Below are 22,680 nucleotides of genomic sequence, written 5' to 3'. Positions count from 1 at the left end.
ATAGTTGAACTAGTCAATAGAAACTGATCATGCATATGCTAGAGTGGTATTGTAGGACCAGGAGCCAGATAGATTATGAGAATTTACAGAACAACAGTTTAGGCAGTCTCATCTGATCCAGCTGAAGATGCCATTACAAGAACCCTTGCAATTGAGACACATGTCAACATCCAGACAACTGGCCATCCTGTTTGAGTGATTCCCCAAATGAGCATTACCCTATGCAGACGACTGCAATAAATCAGTTTCTTTAAATAATGCTCAGTGTGTGAGTATGCAACAGCACACAGTGACTGTACAACTGAATCCAGACCACAGAATCAGCTCTAATACTTTTCTTCCACATTTCCACCATCTGTTCCACACTTCTGATGTATCATCTAGAAGTGACCTTCAATGCTGTCAAGTTTCCAAGAGAGACAGCAAAGGCTTCCAATTGAAGAAGCCCTTTACATAAGGCAAAGCTACAACATAATCCCTAACTTTCCTTGAAAATAGATCCAACACTGTAGAAAAAGAAAATAGTTTAAAATAGTTGGACTATTTCTTTCCTCCCTTTATAGTTAGAAAGAAACTTTTCAGACCTTTGAAACACCATAAGGGAAAGTAACTGTCTTTACCATAGTGTATGACTGCCAAGGCACAGAGTGCACCAACAGACTCTTCAACCTCTTCCTCTCTCCCCACAAAGGGTTTGCCTGCACTCAAGGCCAGATCTGACATAGCACAGTTGTGTAACCTGGAATTGGACTGCTGAGAAAGAGCTGGGAAAAGCCTCAGTGCAGGGGCTACCCCTTTCACTCAGGAGCTGCATTTAGGTTCAGGCCATTGGACCTTGGTCCTTGCCTGAGCTACACTGTAGGTATGCTATGTACACTTGTACCTGGCCATGTACCTTGTTGATCCTGTCCTTGCCTTGCTGACTTGATTTCCTGGCTTGACCTTGGACCTGCCTTATCACTATGGCCTTGCTTATCACTGGACCGTAACTGACCCTGGTCACTGTCACCAGACCTGCTCTGCTCTCCTTGCTCAGGTGCTGCAAGACTGCACCCCTTGTTGTTGAGGCCATTGCCTCTATCTGCCTTGCTGTCACCCTCAGCTCCCAGTTTGCCTGATCTTGTGGAGCAGCCACTCTTGCTGCTCCCTGACAATGACCACCAAATCAATTGGAAACTTTAAATATTTTTTTTTACCAAGATGTAACTAGCATGTTTGCCTTATATTTGAAAGATAGCTAGACTCCAAGTCTGGACATACTTCCAAATTATGAAAAAATGCAGAGTCATTCTGAAAAGAAACTTGGTTTTGGAATGAGCTTAAAATGCTATAAACAAACTGATTCTTAAATTATTCCACCAATTCAAAACACAAGGATTTGTGTGATTATCAGAGCACTGACAGGCAGCTAGCATTCTAACTTCCAAGAAAGCTTAATTAGATTTGACTAATACATGCCCTTTTCCCAGCTTCTCAAGGCAGCGAGAAAGCTTATTGTACAGTGTCAAACTTGAAATTAATGTAGCACGTTACATATTGGACTACTGTTAATTTTTGTTATTAAGAAGAGGAACTGTTAAGGAAAAAACACAAGCAAGAACAGAAACATGAAAACAAGTCTTGACAGTAATTCAACCTGAAAACTTTTGTCTTCTGTATTCCACACATATATTACTGACATATCATATATTACTGATATGTCATATAGCCCACATGTACATTACTGATATATCACTGAACAAAACAATTCCAATGCACATCTCCACAAACTGAAAGCAATCCAGTGTGCGAGCATGATCTCTTGCTAAAAGATTAGGAAAACACTTGGATGGTGCTAGATAGGATGATATTTTAAAGCTACAGTAATGAGCAATAGTTTCCTGTCTGTAAAACCTGGAGTTGCCATCTCCAAATATAGTGTCCTGGGTTCGGCCAGGACAGGGTTAATTTTCACCAGGAGCCAGGAGGGAACACAGCCAGGAGGGCTGACCCAACCTGGTCAAACAGAGCATGATATTCCATACCATGTGCCATCATGCTGGGTTCTGGTTGGGGGGAGCTGAGCGGCGGGAAGGAGTCGCGGCTTGGGAGCATACGGCGGCGGCGGGCGGTGAGAGTTTCTCTCTGCATTCTGCTGTTTTGTTTTGTGTATTCTCCTGATCGGTATCGTTGTTGTCACTGTTCCCTTTGTTTGCTGTTCTGTTAAACTGCCCTTATCCCGACCCACCAGTTTTTTGCCTGTTTTCCTTCTATTCTCCTCCGCACGCCAGTGGGGGGAGGGGCGTCAGAGCGGCCGCGTGGCCCTTTTGTTGCGGGCCACAGCCAAACTATAACATATAGAAAAGAAAGCCATTGCAAAAAAACTCTCAGCATTGTTAACTAGTTCAAACGTCAGAAGACACAAATGATAGGAGTCACACATTACTGTGCTTAATGTATTAACAATGACGTTACCACTCTTTACCTGTGAGGGTCAGTATGGTAAACCACAAATATTTAAAATAGCAAGGGAGTGCGAGTAAGTAGAAAAATATGCGACAAGACAAATATCTCTTTCATCAACTGAAAAGATTGTCTTGAGAGAAGTAAGTACATATACTTCCTAAAAAGCCAGAGAGATGTCAGTGTAACACTGAAAGTTAGCTACTGAGCCTGGAAAACAAACACTACTAGTACAGTAAATTCAATGTGATTCACAAAAAAATGCACCTTGTAAATGGAACATTTATGCAAACCTCACCTTTTCACTGTCATTGCTGCACATGTGATCTTGGTGGATTGACTGGCATTGAAACGAAGTGCCAATGCTACCTACAAGAGAAGCAGGGGAGGGGAAGGTAAAAAATTCATTAAAATGAAAATCCAGTTCCTATGAACACTAAAAAAAAATACAGACCACTGTACCAGCTAGAAACTGTTTTTACACAGCAGAGATATTTACTTGCCAAACATCTGTATCAGACAGCTCTTATATTCAAGACAACAAGAAGGAAAGAGAGATTTTTCAGTGTGCTGGCAATAACTTCACCCAGTTTATTTTTTTAAATGCTTAAAGATAACAAAATTAGCATTGGTTCATCAATCCAAAACATACATATGCAGTAAAACACATATGCACAAACTTAAGAAAGGACTAAGCTGTACTGAACCAAAATAACTAGAAGCTGGGAACAGCTTTTGGCTAACGTGCAAATGAATACATGAACAGAGGCTGTACACTGGAAAAAAAAAAAGTCTTCCTCTTCCCATTGAGCAAAGACACTTAAAAAAATAAAAAAGCAGATAAAATAGTCTCATTTGTAAAGCTGCATTATTACATGGTTTCTTTGCGGAAGATGTACCTAAAGCTTTCCCTAACAATTTTTCACTGTTTTCCAAAGTTTTGAAATGTGGATAGTTTTATTTTGTAATTTCACATACAGCATTTTTATACATCTTTGTGGTCTGCATTGCTTTGGAGTGTAAGAGGACTGATCAAAGATCTTGTAAGAATGTTTGACAAAATACAGACCAGGCACAGGCAGAAACCATTGCCAGTGCAAGGTCTCCTTAGACACCTCTCCCAACAGTTATTTGAAAAAAAATTTGTAGTGTGTCATTGCTTATTGCCATCACTTCTTTAGTTAAACAAAAATTTATCAGACATTAAAATCGCTTTCAATATTTTTTTCTTGCTTTTAAAGTACAAAGTCAAGAATCATATCTGAGCTTCAGTTAACTGGTGAATACACTCACTTTGCTGTAAACTTATTTTGTTCAAGGACATGATATTCAAAGTTAATTTTTTAGAAAAGTTTTAAACCCTCCATTTTCAAATGGAAAGAATGCTTAAGAGTGTGTCTTTTGGTTCTACACTCCCTCCTCAAGTAATCCCATAAATGTATTTTAGGAAAGAAAAAATAGTCAAAAAATTTGGTAGAATCTCTGTTAGTCTGAACACCCCTCATGCATGATTTCAATACACTGAATTTGTTAAATTGTTACAGACTACTTAAGTAGTACATAAATGTAATAAATGACCATTAAACCTAGACAGATTTTTGGCTTGAACCTAAAAAATTGATACCAGTTGCAAACTGCAAAAAATTGATCCAGCTGCCACAGCTTATTTAAAACTGTTAGCATTTGTGCTCACAAGCAGGCTTTGAAGTGAATCTAGGTTTCTGTGGTGGATTAACATTGTCTGACTGACAGGTGCCCACCAAGCCACTCTCTCATTCTCTATCCTCAGCAAGACAGGGGAAGCTCGTGGGTCGAGATGAAGACAGGGAGATCGCTCACTAATTACCATCATCGGCAAAACAGACTCAACTTGGGGAAATTAATTTAATTTATTGTCAAATAAAAATAGACTAGGATAGTGAAAAAAAAACCCACCCAAAACCTAAAAGCACCTTCCCCCCATCCTCCTTCTTCCCAGACTCAACTACACTCCTGACTCTTCTACCTCCTCCCCCCACTCCGCAGGGGGACAGGGAATTGGGGTTGCAATCAGTTCAATCCTTCCTCCTTACACTCTTCCCATGCTTCACCATGGGAACCCTTCCAGAGGAGACAGTTCTTCACAACCTTCTCCAACATCAGTCCTTCCCACAGGCTGCAGTTCTTCAAGAACTGCACCAGCATGGGTCCCCCGCAGGGACACAGGTCCTATCAGAAAACCCGCTCTGGCACGAGCTCCTCCATAGGCTGCAGCTTCCTTCAGGATGTATCCACCTTCTGTGGCATGGGGTCCTCCATGGGTGGCAGGGTGGATATCTGCTCCACCATGGACCTCCATGGGCTGTAGGGGGACAACCTGCATCACCATGCAGGCAGCAGGGGAATATTTGCTCTGGTTCCTGGAGTACCTCCTCCCTCTCCTTCTTCACTGACCTTGATGTCTGCAGAGTTATTTCTCTCACATTTTCTCACTCCTATCATCCACCAGAGCAGCTGGAGGCCTGAAGGAGGCTGTGACCCTGTGGGAAGCCCGTGCTGGAGCAGGCTCCTGACAGGACCTGTGGACCCATGGGGAGAGGAGCCCACGCCGGAGCAGGTTTGCTGGCCGGGCTAGTGACCCCGTGGGGGACCCACTCTGGAGCAGCCTGTTCCTGAAGGACTGCACCCCGTCGAAAGGACCCACGCTGGAGCAGTTCGTGTAAAACTGCAGCCTGTGGGAAGGACTCACGCTGGAGAAGTTTGTGGAGAACTATCTCCCGTGGGTGGGAACCTGCACTGGAGCAGGGGAACAGTGTGAGGAGGAAGGAGCGGCAGAGACAAGGTGTGATGAACTGACCGCAACCCCCATTCCCAGTCCCCCTGCGCTGCTTGTGGGGGGGAGGAGGTAGAGAATATGGGAGTAAAGTTAAGCCCGGGAAGAAGGGAGGGGTGAGGGGAACGGTTTTTTAAGATTTGGTTTTATTTGTCATTATTCTGCTCTGATTTGATTGGTGATAAATGAAACTGATTTCCCCAAATTCAATCTGTTTTGCCCGTGACGGTAATTGGTGAGTGATGTCTCCCTGTCCTTATCTCGACCCACAAGCCTTTCATTGTATTTTTTCTCCCCTGTCCAGTTGAGGAGGGGGCGTGATAGAGAGGCTTTGGTGGGCACCTGGCGTCCAGCCAGGCTAAACCACTACACTCTTTCCAATATGAGGGCAGCTCCTGATGTCTTCTCACAGAAGCACCCCCTGCATCCCCCCCTGGCTTCCACTGTCAAAACCTTGCCACCTAAACCCAACACAATTTCACAGGGGGTTTTGTTGCTATTATGTTGGTCTATGTGGTAATGATGAAATAAGAATAGCTTTATTTAGGACAACACATTTTTTCATGTGAATGTGGTTTTAAATCTTGAAAGCTTCACTGTTAATTCAAACATTAGTCATTATTTAGGTTCATATTCTTTCTGGTATTATTTACAGGGGAACCTGTCCTCATGGTACTAGCACCTGAAACACCTCCTCCCCCTCCTTCTCTGATCTTGGTGTTCCCTCTGCTGTTACTCACTCTTTTTTCTCTCCTTCTCTGCCTGTCTGGCGTTTTTACCCTTTCTTAAATATGTTTTCACAGAGGTGATTGTCTCAGCTTTGGCCTGCGGTGAGTCCATTGTGGAGCTGGCTGGAACTGGCTGCGTCTGGCACAGGGCAGCCTTTGATCTCTTCTCACAGAGGCCACCCCTGCAGCCCCCCCGCCAAAACCTTGCCATGTACACCCAATACAATTCTTCGCATGAATGTTTTCCTATGCAAAATATCCCAATAAATTAGCTTTTTTTTTAAACAAACACTCTGTCTATGAGTGTTTGTGCAACGCATCCTTATTTTCAAGAACGATCAGTATGGATCGCAGCAGAGACAGCCAACAGACGCAGCAGTTTGTGCAGCAGTTTCTGGGCTCTGCTTCTCTGAGGTCTTCTTGAGATCATGAATTTCTGCTGTCCTTTAACGCTAAGGATAAGGTAAGGGCAGCTCTGGCAGCTTCTAACAAAGTCATCTGTCCTCATCAAAGGGTGCCTACAGCCTTTGTTCTAGCTGACCCCTGATTAGGGAAGGTCAAGCACCTTGTAGCTGGTGCTAGGGAGAAGCCTATATAACAGCCAAATCACAGCTCACAGACTATAGTGGAGAAAGACAGCAACCAAGTGTGGCAGTTTGCATATCAGGGCACTTAAAAACACACAACAGGTTGAGAAACAGTGCAAAGCATATATTATTAGGACACAATCCGACGGGTGAGTAAAAACATTTAATTATTTGTGGCCACATCCCTGTACTGGGACAGTAGTGCTCGTTGAATAACTACAGGATTTTGTTAATATGGGACAAACAGTTTCTCAAGAGCATAAGCTATATTTAAAAGTTGTACAGCAAGTTTTACGTGCTTCAGGATATCGTTTATCAGAAAAACAAATAGCTCAATTATTACTATGGGTTAAAGAGAATTGTAACTGGTTTCCTAGTGAAGGCACCTTTGATAGCACAATACGGGAACGAGTCGGAGAACATTTACAAATTGGAAGTAAACTGGGTTTTGATTTACCAGATTCTATTATGGTGACGTGGCGATTTGTATATTCAGCTTTAGTGCATTTACAGCCAGTGGAGACTGTTACACAGAAAGATAAGGAGGAAGAACAGAATGTATGTGAACATGTTGCCAAAAATAAACTAGATAATCCATTTGATCCAGGACCGATTGATCCTGAGCATGAGCCTGATCTGTATCCCCCATTACCAGAGACACCTGTAAAACCTGACACAGTGCCTGTGGTAGACACCACAATGCCGGGCGCCCCCCCCCCCCCGCCCCCCCTTGAAAACAGCTTAATAATGTATGGGGTTTGGTTTGTTTAAAGAGAAATTGGCATGATTTAGGAATTTAATTGGGAATTTGGGAACTGGTTTTAGGGTACTTACAAGTCAGTACTTATTGTGGGGTTATTTGGCACTGATCGATCATTTCAGGATTCTGGTTTTGGGGTATATATTATATATACTGTATATATTGTATATATTGTATATATTGTTTTGAATGAGCTCTATGTGCATATATATGAACATATCAGTTGAAGTAGTTTGCCTGTATATATTGTTGTACTTAAGTAATACACAGTTTGTAGACAGAGGGATTCTAAAAAAGATCCCGTCTAGGATGTGCGTGTGTGTGTGTGTTGTGTTAACCCATCGGTGGAGAAGTTGAAAGGTTATTTTATTGTAACATGGGCTTCGGGAGGGAGGTGATCCCCTCACAAGGAAGCAATTAATTGAATATTCTAATCATTGGTGGCCAATGAAGAGTCATATGTTGATTTGTTCTGTAATGTTTGGTGAATGATGTATGATTTAGACGATGGCAAGAAATAGCCTAAAAAGGGAATTAAAATTATGATATGCTGTTACAATTGATGCTGTTTTGTAGACAGTTAGAAAAGTATAAGAGATGAAAAGTTTAGCCCGGTATTGAAAAAACCTCTGGATTTTACGAACAGTTGTGTAAACTGATTAGGACAGAAAGGTATCAAGTTACAGGCTTCTTTGCTAGCTGCTGCTTTGAATGGAAAAAGCAGAGGAATACTTAGAAGTCAAGAGCCAGAAAGACAGAATGAAAAGGGGGAGGGGGGTGTAACAGACTACAAGATGATTCGTGTCACAGAATCACAGAATCACAGAATGGTAGGGGTTGGAAGGGACCTCTGTGGGTCATCTAGTCCAACCCTCCTGCCGAAGCAGGGTCACCTACAGTAGGCTGCACAGGACATTGTCCAGGCGGGTCTTGAATATCTCCAGAGAAGGAGACTCCACAACCTCCCTGGGCAGCCTGTTCCAGTGCTCCGTCACCCTCAGAGGGAAGAAGTTCTTCCTCATATTCAGCCGGAACTTCCCATGCTTCATTTTGTACCCATTGCCCCTTGTCCTGTCGCTAGGCACCACTGAAAAGAGCTTGGCCCCATCCTCCTGACACCCACCCTTCACATATTTGTAGGCATTTATAAGGTCCCCTCGCAGCCTTCTCTTCTTCAGGCTGAACAAGCCCAGCTCCCTCAGCCTCTCCTCATAGGAGAGATGCTCCAGTCCCCTCACAATCCTCGTAGCCCTCCGCTGGACTCTGTCCAGTAGCTCTTCATCTTTCTTGAACTGGGGAGCCCAGAACTGGACAGAGTACTCCAGATGAGGCCTCACTAGGGCAGAGTAGAGGGGAAGGAGAACCTCCCTCGTCCTGCTGGCCACACTCCTCTTGATGCATCCCAGAATGCCATTGGCCTTCTTGGCAGCCAGGGCACACTGCTGGCTCATGGTTAACCTGTCGTCCACTAGGACACCTAGGTCCCTCTCCACAGAGCTGCTCTCCAGCAGGTCCGCCCCAAGCCTGTACTGATGCCTAGGGTTGTTCCTCCCCAGGTGCAGGACCCTGCATTTGCCCTTAATTTTGTCGAGTGCACATATTGTGCGAATGTGGAAACTAGCATAATGTGAAATAGCAAAGCCACAAAAGGTATGGAATGATAGACAGGATATCTGTGGGTTTGAGACTGGGCTAATGTATATTGCTTATTGTTATGGTTTGGCTGCGGCTGGCAGCAAAAGCGCCACGCGGCCGCCCCTCCCCCTGCCGGGGTGCGGAGGAGAATGGAAAGAAACAGGCAGAAACCGGTGGGTCGGGATAAGGGCAGTTTAACAGAACAGCAAACAAAGGGAACAGGAACTACAACGATACAGATGAGGAGAAAACACAACACAAACCGCACAACCCACAGAGCCGCTTTCCCAAACCGGAACGGCGCCACACGCTCCCGAGCCGCGTGTGAGTTCCCGCCCCCCGGCTCCCTCCCACCGGAACCCAGCATGATGGCACATGGTATGGAATACCCTGCTCTGTTTGGCCAGGTGGGGTCAGCCCACCTGGCTGTGTCCCTTCCTGGATTCCGGTGAAAATTAACCCTGTCCTGGCCAAACCCAGGACATTATCCACCCCTTATTCCATACCATCTACGTCATGTCCAGGTCCCCCATTGTCCAGTTGATCACCACCACTTCTCCTGTCTCCACATATCATTCCCTTATTCTATGGATCATCCCTCTAAAGTGTCCGTTGAGTTCATTTAATCCATGACTTCGGGCTCCATCTGTTGTAATGGTCTTCCGTGGCAGGAGAGGTGATGTGTGGTGATGGGTGGTCACTTGCTGCATCCGGAGCTCACGGCTGATGTATCTGGTGCCGCCCATGCCCACAGTCTGCAGGAGATGTTGATCTCGATGAAGTTGCTGGGTGCCAGTTGTTGAAAACCAGGTCCAGTCCCATCATCGCTGTGCTCTGCTAGGTTTTCATAAAAAAATCCATCCTCCTTTAATCTGGACGACTCTTACTATGATACTACTGGTCTAAGATATAACAATTATAACAGTGATAACAGAGAGTGACAGGGTTATTTAACAATTAACTTTATACAATTTGTTTATGGACGATTCTCACCCAAAATCAAATCCCCATGAGGTACACATCGGACTTCCCCATCCTTCCGCATTACCCACCAGGTACACCCAGGTCCTTGAGCAAAAGCAATCCCCCGGATGGGCTTGCCTTTGCCCGAGGCAGGACTAACCCAGACTATCTTCCCTAACATGTTCCGCATGTGCACTACAGGGACTTTATCCCCTTCGACGGGGCGCTGAGGTTTTCACTGGGCAGGACCAGCCCGGCTGGTGGATTGTGGGATTTCTGGAAGAACAGGGACGTATTGTGAGCAACCCAGACACTCTGAATATGGACTTGATCAGTTTGTAGCAGCACAGGCTTCAAGCAGCACAGGCCTCAAGGCCATTCTCAGGCCGGTTACGGGTAAACAGACATTCTCAGGCCAACTGCGGGTAAACAGTCGTTCTATGAATAATGACCAATCATAGTTGAGTACTGCTTATGTAACCTGGGTGTTCTATTGACAGATGTTTTATGCATAGTGACCAATCGTAACTGAGTGCTGTATAGAGTGTTTATGTATAGTGACCAATCATAACCGAGTGCTGTCTATATAATCCAGATTCTCTGCTAATAAAGTTGACTGTGATGGATCATATTGGTCGAGTCGTTGAGCCCGCTGCAACAGTGGATCCTCTGGTGTTAACCAACCAGGTGGCCTTTGCTAAATGAGTATCCCAGTTTTTGAACATCCAACCCCCCATTCCTCTCAAAGTGGTTTTTAGCAGCCCATTGTACCGCTCAATCTTTCCGGAGGCTGGTGCATGATAGGGGATGTGATACACGACTCCATACCGTGTTCTTTGGCCCAGGTGTCTATGAGGCTGTTACGAAAGTGAGTCCCATTGTCCGACTCAATTCTTTCGGGAGTGCCATGTCGCCACAGGACTTGCTTTTCAAGGCCCAGGATGGTATTCCGGGCAGTGGCATAGGACACAGGGTAGGTTTCCAGCCATCCGGTGGTGGCCTCCACCATTGTGAGCACATAGCGCTTCCCTTGGCGGGTTTGTGGCAGTGTGATGTAGTCAATCTGCCAAGCCTCCCCATATTTATATTTTAGCCATCGTCCTCCATACCACTGAGGCTTTACCCGCTTGGCTTGCTTGATTGCAGCGCATGTTTCACATTCATGGATAACCTGTGCGATGGTGTCCACGGTCAAGTCCACCCCTCGGTCACAAGCCCATCGGTATATCGCGTCTCTTCCTTGGTGGCCCGAGGTGTCATGGGCCCACCGAGCTATAAAGAGTTCACCCTTATGTTGCCAGTCCAGATCCCCCTGAGCCACTTCAATCTTGGCAGCCTGATCCACCTGCTGGTTGTTTTGATGTTCCTCAGTGGCCCGATTCTTAGGGACGTGGGTGTCCATGTGACGGACTTTTACAACCAGCTGCTCCAGACGGGCAGCAATATCTTGCCACAATGGGGCAGCCCAGATGGGTTTGCCTCTGTGCTGCCAGTTGTTCTCCTTCCATTGCTGCAGCCACTCCCACAAGGCAATGGCCACCATCCAAGAGTTGGTGTAAAGATAGAGCACTGGCCACTTCTCTCGATCAGCAATGTCTAAAGCCAGCTGGATGGCTTTCACCTCTGCAAACTGGCTGGACTCACCTTCCCTTTCAGCAGTTTATGCGACTTGTTGTCTAGGGCTCCATACAGCAGCCTTCCACTTCCGCTGCTTCCCCACAATGCGACAGGACCCATCCGTGAACAGGGCATACTGTTTCTTATCTTCTGGCAGCTGGTTATACAGTGGGGCCTCTTCAGCACCTGTCACCTCCTCCTCTGGCGATGCTCCAAAATCTTTGCCTTCTGGCCAGTCCATGATTACCTCCAGAATTCCTGGGCGACTGGGGTTTCCCATTCGGGCCCGCTGTGTGATCAGCGCGACCCACTTACTCCACGTAGCATCGGTGGCATGATGCGTAGAGGGCACCCTCTCTTTGAACATCCAGCCCAGGACCAGCAGTCGGGGTGCTAGGAGGAGCTGTGCTTCAGTGCTGACCACTTCTGAAGCAGCTCGAATGCCTTCATATGCTGCCAGAATCTCTTTTTCAGTGGGAGTATAGTGGGCCTCTGATCCTTTGTATCCCCGGCTCCAGAACCCCAGGGGTCGACCTCGAGTCTCCCCTGGTGCTTTCTGCCAGAGACTCCAGGTTGGGCCATTCTCCCTGGCTGCGGTGTGGAGCACGTTTTTAACATCTTGCCGTGACCGGACTGGACCAAGGGCTACGGCATGAACTATCTCCCGTTTAATTTGTTCAAATGCCTGTCGTTGCTCAGGGCCTTATTCAAAATCATTCTTCTTCCGGGTCATGTGACAGAGAGGGCTTACAATCTGGCTGTAATTTGGGATGTGCATCCTCCAAAAACCCACAACACCTAAGAAGGCTTGTGCTTCCTTTTTGCTGGTTGGTGGAGACATAGCTGCTATTTTGTTGCTGACATCCATTGGGATTTGACGGCGCCCATCCTGCCATTTTATCCCCAAAAACTGGTTCTCTTGTGCAGGTCCCTTGACTTGACTTCGCTTAATGGCGAAACCGGCTTTCAGAAGGATCTGAACTATTTTCTCCCCTTTCTCAAAAACTTCCTCCGCTGTGTCACCCCATACAATGATGTCATCGATGTACTGCAGATGTTCTGCAGCTTCACCCTTTTCCAGTGCAGTCTGGATTAGTCCATGGCAAATGGTGGGACTGTGTTTGCACCCCTGGGGCAGTCGATTCCAGGTGTACTGGATGCCCCTCCAGGTGAAAGCAAACTGTGGCCTGCACTCTGCTGCCAAAGGGATGGAGAAGAATCCATTAGCGATGTCACTTGTAGCATACCACTTGGCTGCCTTTGACTCCAGCTGATATTGAAGTTCTAGCATGTCTGGCACGACAGCAGTCAGCAGTGGTGTGACTTGATTCAGGCCACGGTAGTCTATTGTCAGTCTCCACTCTCCAGTAGATTTTCTCACTGGCCATATGGGACTGTTAAAGGGTGAGCGAGTTTTGCTGATCACTCCTTGACTCTCCAGCTGGCGGATCAGCTGATGAGTGGGGATAAGGGAGTCTCGGTTGGTACGATACTGTCGCCGGTGCACCGTTGTGGTTGCGATTGGCACCTGTTGTTCTTCAACCCTCAGCAACCCCACAACGGAAGGATCCTCTGAGAGACCAAGCAAAATCGACAGCTGTTTAATTTCTTCCGTCTCCACAGCAGCTATGCCAAAAGCCCACCGATACCCCTTTGGGTCCTTGAAATACCCTCTCCTAAGACAGTCTATACCAAGGATGCACGGAGCCTTGGGGCCAGTTACGATGGGGTGCTTCTGCCACTCCTGCCCAGTGAGGCTCACTTCAGCCTCCAATACACTCAGCTCTTGGGACCCCCCTGTCACTCCAGAAATGCAAATGGACTCTGACCCTTTGGAATCTGATGGCATTAAAGTACACTGTGCACCAGTGTCCACTAGAGCTTTATACTCTTGTGGATCTGATGTGCCAGGCCACCGAATCCACACCGTCCAATAAACGCGGTTGTCCCTTTCCTCCACCTGGCTGGAGGCAGTGCCCCTCTAATCCTGGTCAGAGAATTTGCTGCTCCCCTGCTGTAAAAATGACTTGGAGGTCCCTTCGAGAGGATCGGAATCAAGATCAAACTGTCTGCCAGGTCTGGAGAGCTGGCTGCTGGAAACTGGAGTGGCATTTTTCCTAGCAGAATCCCCTTTGGTGATTGTTTTACCTCACAACTCATGCACTCGTGCCTCTAGACTTGAGGTGGGTTTTCCATCCCACTTCCCCATGTCCTCTCCGTGGTCACGCAGGTAGAACCACAGGGTGCCCCGTGGTGTGTAGCCTCTGTATTCTCTCTCCTGAGCTGAGAAACACCTGTCCCTAACAGCTGAGATGCTGGCCCGTACAGATGGGGAGTAGGACATATTCTTTTCGAGTCACTTGAGCAGTTTCTCCACAGCTGAGACAAGGGAGGAAGAGAGACTTTCCTCATACTGCCGGAGTCTGACAGCCACCTCATCCACTGTTGGTGCCTCCTTTCATTTCCTTTCCAGTTTACAACTGCCAGTGAGTTGGCATGTGAGGATGGTGCGCTTCGTACAAATTCCCTCCACGTGGACTGTGAGCACTGGATTTCTTCTGGATCTGTGGGTACCTGCTCATTGTCTGGTTCATAGTAAACCAGCTCCCGCACAGCTAATTCCCTCAAGTACTGAATACTCCTTTCCATATTGGTCCACTTGCCAGGATACCATACAAAATCCTCACTGAAGGGGTATCTCTCCCTCACGCCTGACAGAAGTCTCCTCCAGAGGCTGAGGACTTGTTCCTTTTTCCCAATGGCCTTGTCAATGCCCCCATGCCTGGCCAGGGATCCCAGCTGCTTGGCTTCCTTGCCCTCTAACTCCAAGCTGCTGGCCCCGTTATCCCAGCACTGCAGCAGCCAGGTGACAATGTGCTCATCTGGGTGGCAGCTGCAATCTTTCCGCATGTCTCGCAGATCGCTCAGGGACAGGGACCGTGTGATGATCTCTGTCTCTATCTCCCGCGATGACCCTGGCTCATTGTCATCCCTCCCGGAGCCATCTGCTCTCTTTGCGTCTTTCTTTAGTTTTACAGGGGCGACTGCTACCGGCACAGGTTGGTCATTGGGCTCAGCCGCAATGCCTGCAGCTGGAGCTGGGGCTGGAGAAACTGCCGTGCCGCCGGGGGAGCCGGGACAACGCCAGTGGCAGCGGCAGCGGTGGTGCCGGTCTGGGGGGGTGTGACTGCCTGCTGGGCTGGAGGGGCTGCAGGGCCGGCTGGGGGGGCAGCGCCAGCCGCAGTGCCTGCCGCTTCGTCCCCCCCCCCTTTCCCCTTTAGGGCACTGAATCAGGTTGAACATGGCTCGGTAGGCATGGGCCAGACCCCAGCACATTGCGGTGATTTGTGTCTCTCTGGAGTTCCCAGGGTGGCAGCACACTTTTTGCGGATATTTTACTAGTTTGTCCGGATTCTGCACTTGTTCAGGGGTGAGTTTCAAAAATACCGGGGGTGCTCACTGCCCTAGGCACCTGCCCATGCTGTCCCACACACCCAGCCACTCAGAGCTATCCAGCCCCGGGGCAGGCCTCTGCACGATATTCTTAACTACTTGTTTAGCCCTAAACAAAACCCAAAACCCTTTCAGGAGGCAGGGCAATAGAAACACACTGGCCTGAGCATCCCACGGGTACTTGAAATTCTCAAAAGCTGTTAGGACTAGCCTGAAAGGAAAGAGGGGGGGCAAAAGAGTGGGGGAAGGTATCCCCTCTGGTTTTCCCCACAGATTGGGTTTGATTATTAACAAATTCTAAGACATAGGATCCGAGGTATGGAAATGACCGCAGTGCCGCATGCATATACAAGCCTAACTTCATGCACAGTGATGTTATCATGTCATAAGTCGGTATCATACAGTATAGCAAAATCATAATCCTGATCCTTTTCCCAGTGATGATGAACAGCATGGCAATGAACACATAATGCAAGTACGGATTTACATAGCAGAGCCACTTGATCAAAGTCAGAAACATTTTTTACCAGCGACTATTTAACTAACACAGTAAATGCGTATAACAAAATTTAACAAAATCTAACAAAATGTAAGAAAGGTGTTTTAACACCCGCTGCTCAGCCCTGCTGTTATCCCCACCCCACGTTGGGAGCCAAATTTAATGTTATAGTTTGGCTGCGGCCGGCAATAAAAGTGCCATGCGGCTGCCCCTCCCCCCACCAGGGTGCGGAGGAGAATGGAAAGAAACAGGCAGAAACTGTTGGGTTGGGATAAGGGCAGTTTAACAGAACAGCAAACAAAGGGAACAGGAACTACAACGATACAGATAAGGAGAAAACACAACACAAACCGTACAACCCAGAGAGCCGCTCTCCCGGACCGGGCTGCCACCCGTGCTCCCAAGCCGCGAGTGAGTTCCCGCCGCCCCCCCTCCCCTCTACCGGAACCCAGCGTGACGGCACATGGTATGGAATACCCTGTTCTGTTTGGCCAGGTGGGGTCAGCCCACCCGGCTGTGTCCCTTCCTGGATTCTGGTGAAAATTAACCCTGTCCTGGCCGAACCCAGGACACTTATGCAAGATAGAAGTGCAGTGTGGTTTGAGACTGGGCTAACATATATCGCTTATGCAAGACAAAAACCAAGTGCGCACGCGTATATAGGAAAAGGACATTTAGAGGACACCGAGGAAGAAGAGACTCTTCATCCCGAAAACCACCAGAGGAACTATGAAAACCACCAACATCATAAGACGCATGCGTCAATAAATGGTGTCACATAAGCACAGAGAATCAAAAGAAGGAGGAGACTTCGCAGAAACGAACAGCTCGGAGAGAATATAAAGACCGCCGGTGCCATTAGAAGGTGTGCCTGTTGGTGGAGCAGCGACTCCCCGCGCACCGAGCGCTGTTTGCTTGCTTTTTATTGCCTTAAATATTAATAAAGGAAAAGATAATGCAAATGGCGCATTGTCATTTATAACAGGGGGAAACAGGGTAGTCTTCCCTCTTACTGAAGGGCAAGTAAGTAGAAAAAGATTTCGAGAAAGTAGAAATGGACTCCGAGGAAGATGACGAAGTAGAGGTCTTCCTAATCCTATAGCGGGGAGAAATCAATGCACTTGTAAAAAGGAGGGACACTGGAAAACAAACTGCCCTTCCTGACAGGGAATAGAAAGATCCGACTCTGCTTTAACAACAACAAATGCAGTTAACACTGAGGAATGAAGGAGACAAGAGGAATCTTCCCCAGCAGAACCTCTGGTTAAAATACAGCTGGGGGAAGATCAAACTGAAATAGAATTCTTAGTAGACACTAGAGCTGCTTACTCGGTTTTGAATGAAACAGGTTTGGAACTTAGTATCAAGAAAATCGAAGTTGTTGGTGTGACTGGTAATGCCGAAACTAGGCCATTCTTTAAGCCTTTAATATTTCAAATGGTAGTTGCTGCTGCAATAGAACCAACAAGAAATGGATTTAGTCAAAGTATTATCTATCATTATATGGATGATATTTTGATTTGTGCAGAGAAAACTGATTATTTGAATGACACAGTAGCACATTTACTATGGTCTTTAGAGGCCTGTGGTCTGCAGATTGTGACTGAGAAAACATAGTCCTCATCACCTTGGAAATATCTCGGTTGGATTGTTGCTGAAAGAAATATAAAACCACAAAGATTGCAATTGAACACTAACGTGCGCACTTTAAATCACTTACAGAAACTCTTAGGAATGATCAGCTGGGTCCGTCCTATGCTTGGTATAGCTAATCATGAACTGACCCATCTCTTTAATACATTAAGAGGAGAAAGTGACCTGACATCCCCACGCACATTATTATTGGAAGCAAAGCAGGAGTTGAATTTGGTAGCTGATGAAATAGCTGATTTGCAGGCTGATCATATTTGTCCTAATTTACTAAAACTCAGCCAGTGGGGGTCATTGGACAAACTGAAACAAATGAAAAATGAGTCTGCTATCTGGAATGGATATTTTTGCCAAATACATTGCAAAAAATGATTTCACTTTTCCTTGAACTTGTTATTCTGTTGATAAGGAAAGGGAGAGAATGAGTTCAAACCTTAACAGGAAACGATCCTCACTGCATATATTTGCCAATTTCAAAACAAGATTATGACTTTTGTCATACAGAAGGCAGTATTGGCGTGGAAGGAACAAGGTGAATGGAAACATAAAGTTCATATCATAGAAGGTTCAATACAGGTTGTGGAACTAGGGGCAGTGTTACATACATTAGAGCACTTTTGCAATGAACCTCTGAATATCGTCAGCGATTCTGAATGCGTAGTAGAAATAACAAAATGAATACCCTATGCCTTTTTTAAAGGAAACACAGCAGAGATCTCTTTTTCAGATGTTTGTAAAACTAAAAAGAGTAATTGAGTCTTGGAAACATTTGCTATATATAGTGCATATTTGATCACACACTAATCTTCCCGGTCCTATTGCTGAAGGCAATGCCGTGGCAGATTCACTTATGGTGGCCTCTCTACAATTTGAATATGCCTGAGCATCACACTAATTTTTCCATCAAAATGCAGCTTCTTTGAGTAAAGAATTTAATCTTTCTATGCCACAAGCTAAGGACATTGTCCGTACCTGCCTGGAATGTTAGCAACTTGTCTCTTTACCCTCTTAACACTGGGGTAAATCCCCACGGTTTGCGTTCAAACAAAATTTGGCAATGTGATGTAACACATTACTCTCCCTTTGGGCATCTCAAATATGTACATGTTTCAACTGATACCTTTTCTAGTATGGTATACAATGCGCCTCAGCTCATACCGGAGTAAAACATAAAGATGTACATAGACATTGGACACATTGCTTTGCAATAATGGGAATCCCGAAAACTATAAAGACTGACAATGGCTCTGGGTATGTCTCATTCAACAGAACAATTTTTGCAACAATGGGGAGTTACTCATATAACTGGTTGTCCTGGTTTTGGTTAAAACAGAACCGATTCTCTTTTAGTGAATCTTCCTTACAGCTGAGTTCTCCAAAGTGACTGCATTTTTCTGAATCTGGCTGCATATTTTACAGACACTGTCTACTCCAAAGCTGATAACACCTAATATTTATAGTTACACTGAGCTAACGGTAGGAAAGGAAGGCAGAAAAAGGTCCCTGTTTATCACTATAGCAGCCAAGGTCACCGACAGATCTCTTAGGTCTGGCAAGTGAGGTGTGGGAAGGGATCGTACTTGCAGGGAGGGGCGGACAAAACAGGTGACCCAATATTGACCAACGAGGTATTCCATGCCATACACATCATACTCAGCTTAAAGCTGGGGGATCACGAGGGTCTCGCTCACTTTGTTCATGGCCGGCTTCTGAAGAGGACCCTGCTCATTGTTCTACCTGCGATCCTGATCCAGATTCCTATCCGTGCATTCCTGAGTCCAGTTCCTGTCTACTGTCGAGGCCAGTCCAGGACTTCCTGGTGCTGCCTGGCAGCTGCTGGCGTGATGCCAGCACCCCGGCACCCAACTCCGGGAAGCTCAGAATCAGATTTGTATATTTTGCATTATTTCTCTTATTATTAATAATATTATTAGTATTATTAGTAAAACTTTTTATATTCAATTTGTAAGTCTGTCTCCCTTTTCCTCCTTTTCCCTTCCTCTGGTGGGAGAGTGGGGGTTAACAGAGAGCATCTGCCACTCAGTTTATTGACGCCCTGCTTTAAACTGTGACACTGGTATCTCTCATAACCCCACAGGTCAAGCCATTACTGAACGCGCGCATAGCTCCCTGATAAACATGCTTCAGAAACAAAAAAGGGGGAATATGGCACCCCAAGAACAATTAGATAATGCTATATATACAATTTTTTTAATCGATCAGCTCAACCCTTGTCTCATACAGCCACTGAGAAACATTTTTTTATTCCTGATTTGTTACTTCAGCGACCTAAAGTACTGTACCGAGATCCAGTGACAGGAAGACAGTGGCAGTGTCCTGTAGAATTGATAATGTGGGGAAGGGGGTATGCGTGTGTTCTTCTCTCAACAGGCCCTTAATGGTTACCAGAAAAATACGTGAAACCATATCATGAGCTGGAAAAACGCAACACAGAATCCGATGCCAGAGATGACCACGCTCACACTCAAGGAGCAACCTCCGATGCGGAAGCGGAAGAGATCCACCCCAGATGATCCTATTACATGGGGAAAACTGAAAAAATTACAGCAAAATGCAAGTACTATGATGGCTGCAGTGGGTGCACCCATGATATGCATTTCTCAGAAATGTAATTAATATGTATGTTAACATAGCATAAATACCTAGCAATTGTGTCTTTTCAGCATGCACATTTGGGTGGAGCTATCCCCTGCGCGTCCAGTACTGCGGTAAAGAATGCCTGCTTACAAAGACTCCATACTTCAGTTTTAGAGAGTGAATTATTTTGCCACTTTTCGATAACAGATTTTGGCTACCCAGATGGGACCCTGCTCCTGAACCTCAACGATCCAAGGGATCGCAGGACCTCCAACTGGCACCGAGGGATTCTCAGGGAGAACCTCCGATCCCCAGACTGAAGAGTTCTGAGCAAGGACCATCAATAAGGTAAAGGCATTCTTCCAGTATTATTTCCTGTCGCCTGCCCGTCAGTCATAGCGAAAGCTTCACAGCCTTGGGCTATATCCCCAAGGAGAAGGGCAAGTAACCTTCCTGAAATGGAATTGAAGAATAAGTCTCCTTCCTGAAACCGAGGCTTGAGAGTTTGTTTGTTAAATGTTGAATACAGTTGTGATTATAATTGTGTATTGTTGTTGCTAACAGTCATAATTACTGGAAGTCCCTGTCTGTAAGTCTCTGTCTGTTTGTAATATTTGGATTTATGTTGAAAACTTGGTGTGCCTAGGCGTGTGCTGTCATGACTATAATTGTGTGGTTTTATGTGTTTGTTGTCACAGTGTTTGTATTTCTGTGGTCTGACGGATTTATTTGGTTTCTGTGGTCTAATGGATTTGTCTGGATTAAGTAACTGCTTTTGCACCTTTCGGTTTGATAATTTCTGCAGGTATTGATTATTTCTGGTTTTTGACTTTGGACTGTTGTATTTGGACTCTGATTTATAGGGGCTGTGGTTTATAATCTAATGATTCAAGACCTAAAGAAGACCAAAACCAAGGTACTTGCTGCACTGGTGGTGAACCCGTTGTCCCAAAACAAAAAAGGGGGAGATGACAGAGCTGTACACAACATGTGGAAGATTGATCAAGAATAAACATGGGAACACAGAGAGCTGAGCAGGCCACATGGGAAATAGCTATTGTATGCATGAGTGGATGAAAGCGTCCGGCTGGAAAACCGCCTGGAGCACCTGGATGGTTGTTTGTGACTGAAGACAGTCACGAGGGATGACTGTGTGAGAAAGCTAACTCTCTCTGATTAGGGAGTGTGAGAAAGCAGGGAATCATCCTGTTTGGCCTCATAGGTCAGACTCGTATCTGTGGATATAAATTACTTCCTTGACTGTTTTTGCAAGGTCGCTTGCTTGTTCGTTCGTTAGCTCGCTCGCTCGCTCACTTGCTTGTTAGTTCCCTTGCTTGCTTGCTTGCTTGCTTGGCTTCGGAATAAAGGAAACTTGCCTTGAGAAGAGAGAAAGTCTGACTGATTTCTTCACTACATTTGGCGATTTCAATCACTGCATTGGGCTGATTTCTTCACTGCAGGCTGGGGATGCACAAGAAGTTGGGAGGGGACACAGCCAGGATAGCTGACCCCAACTGACCAAAGGGATATTCCATACCATATGACATCATGCTCAGCAATAAAAAGCTGGGGGAAGAAGAAGGAAGGGGGGACATTAGGAGTTATGGAAATTGTCTTCCCAAGTATCCGTTATGCATGATGAAGTCCTGCTTTCCTGGAGATGGCTGAACACCTGCCTGCCGATGGGAAGCAGTGAATGAGTTTCTTGATTTGCTTTGCTTGTGTCTGCATCTTTTGCTTTACTGATTAAACTGTTTTTATCTCAACCCATGAGTTTTCTCACTTTTGCCCTTCTGATACTCTCCCCCATCCCACTGCATGGGGAGTGAGCAAGCGGCTATGTGGTGCTTAGTTGCCAGCTGAGGTTAAACCATGACAACATGAATACATAATCTCTCTCTAGCAGAGGCCTTCAAAATCTACCTTCCTAGGCAACTAACTCATGAAAGGGTAAAATCTACTGAAGCTTCAAAAGATTGTCATACGTGGTAACATATAAATATACATTTGCCAGAGGTGTCCTGTTTCAAACCTTACACACTGTCAGTTCCATTCCTTATGAGCACTTAAATATAAGCAAAAAAACATGATGTCCCAGAGCAGATGACACGTCTATGCTCAATTTTTTGGGAACATAACTGCAAAAAAAATGTGTGCCATATACCACCAGAAATCTCCATCTTCCCTGTATTATGAATGTACTTTCAGCTCTGTGACGTTTTGAGTCACCTAGAGAACTGGAACCTTCGAATTAGCCATCTCAGTGGAGGTAGGGGATGGGGATCCATGTGACAGCAAAGATGCAAGGGTTGTTGATGTGTTGGAAACCACAGAAGTGCCTGAGAACAGTCACATAGGAATTAGGGCTTCTCCCCTAAAAAAGAAGACAGGATCGTTACCCTAACTAAAGTACATCTACACCAATGCACGCAGCATGGGCAATAAACAGGAGGACTTGGAAGCCATTGTGCGGCTGGAAAACTATGACATAGTTGCAATCACAGAAACATGGTGGGATGACTCGCAACTGGAGTGCTGCAACGGATGGCTATAAACTCTTCAGAAGGGACAGGCAAGGAAGGAGAGGCGGTGGGGTAGCCCTGTATATCAGGGAGTGTTTTCACTGTCTAGAGATTGATGGTGGTGACGATAGGGTTGAGTGTTTATGAGCAAGAATCAGGGGGAAGGCCAACAAGGCAGATATCATGGTGGGAGCCTGTTAGAGACCACCGAACCAGCACGAAGAGGCAGATGAAATATTCTATAAGCAGCTGGGGGAAGTCTCACAATTGCTAGCCCTTGTTCTCGTGGGGGAGTTCAACTTATCAGGTGTCTTCTGGAAATACAATACAGCGGAGAGGACACAGTCTAGGAGGTTCGTGGAGTGTGTGGAAGATAACTTTGTGACACAGCTGATGAGTGAGACAACTAGGGAA

At 46.0% G+C, this 22,680-nt stretch overlaps 1 protein-coding gene across 1 annotated transcript in view; it reads right to left on the bottom strand.

Annotated features, from left to right (window-relative positions):
- LOC142365548 (E3 ubiquitin-protein ligase RNF38-like) overlaps positions 1 to 22,680 on the bottom strand; it is a 255,509-nt gene that overhangs the window by 139,099 nt on the left and 93,730 nt on the right. Inside the window, exon 2 of the mRNA XM_075446404.1 lies at positions 2,741 to 2,811. Coding sequence (XP_075302519.1) covers positions 2,741 to 2,811 — 71 coding nt within the window. The remainder of the gene's footprint in view (positions 1 to 2,740; positions 2,812 to 22,680) is intronic.

Source organism: Opisthocomus hoazin, chromosome W, assembly GCF_030867145.1.
Source record: "Opisthocomus hoazin isolate bOpiHoa1 chromosome W, bOpiHoa1.hap1, whole genome shotgun sequence".
NCBI lineage: Eukaryota > Metazoa > Chordata > Aves > Opisthocomiformes > Opisthocomidae > Opisthocomus > Opisthocomus hoazin.
Note: the sequence above shows the minus strand (reverse complement) of the source record. Positions and strands in the feature narration are given on the sequence as shown.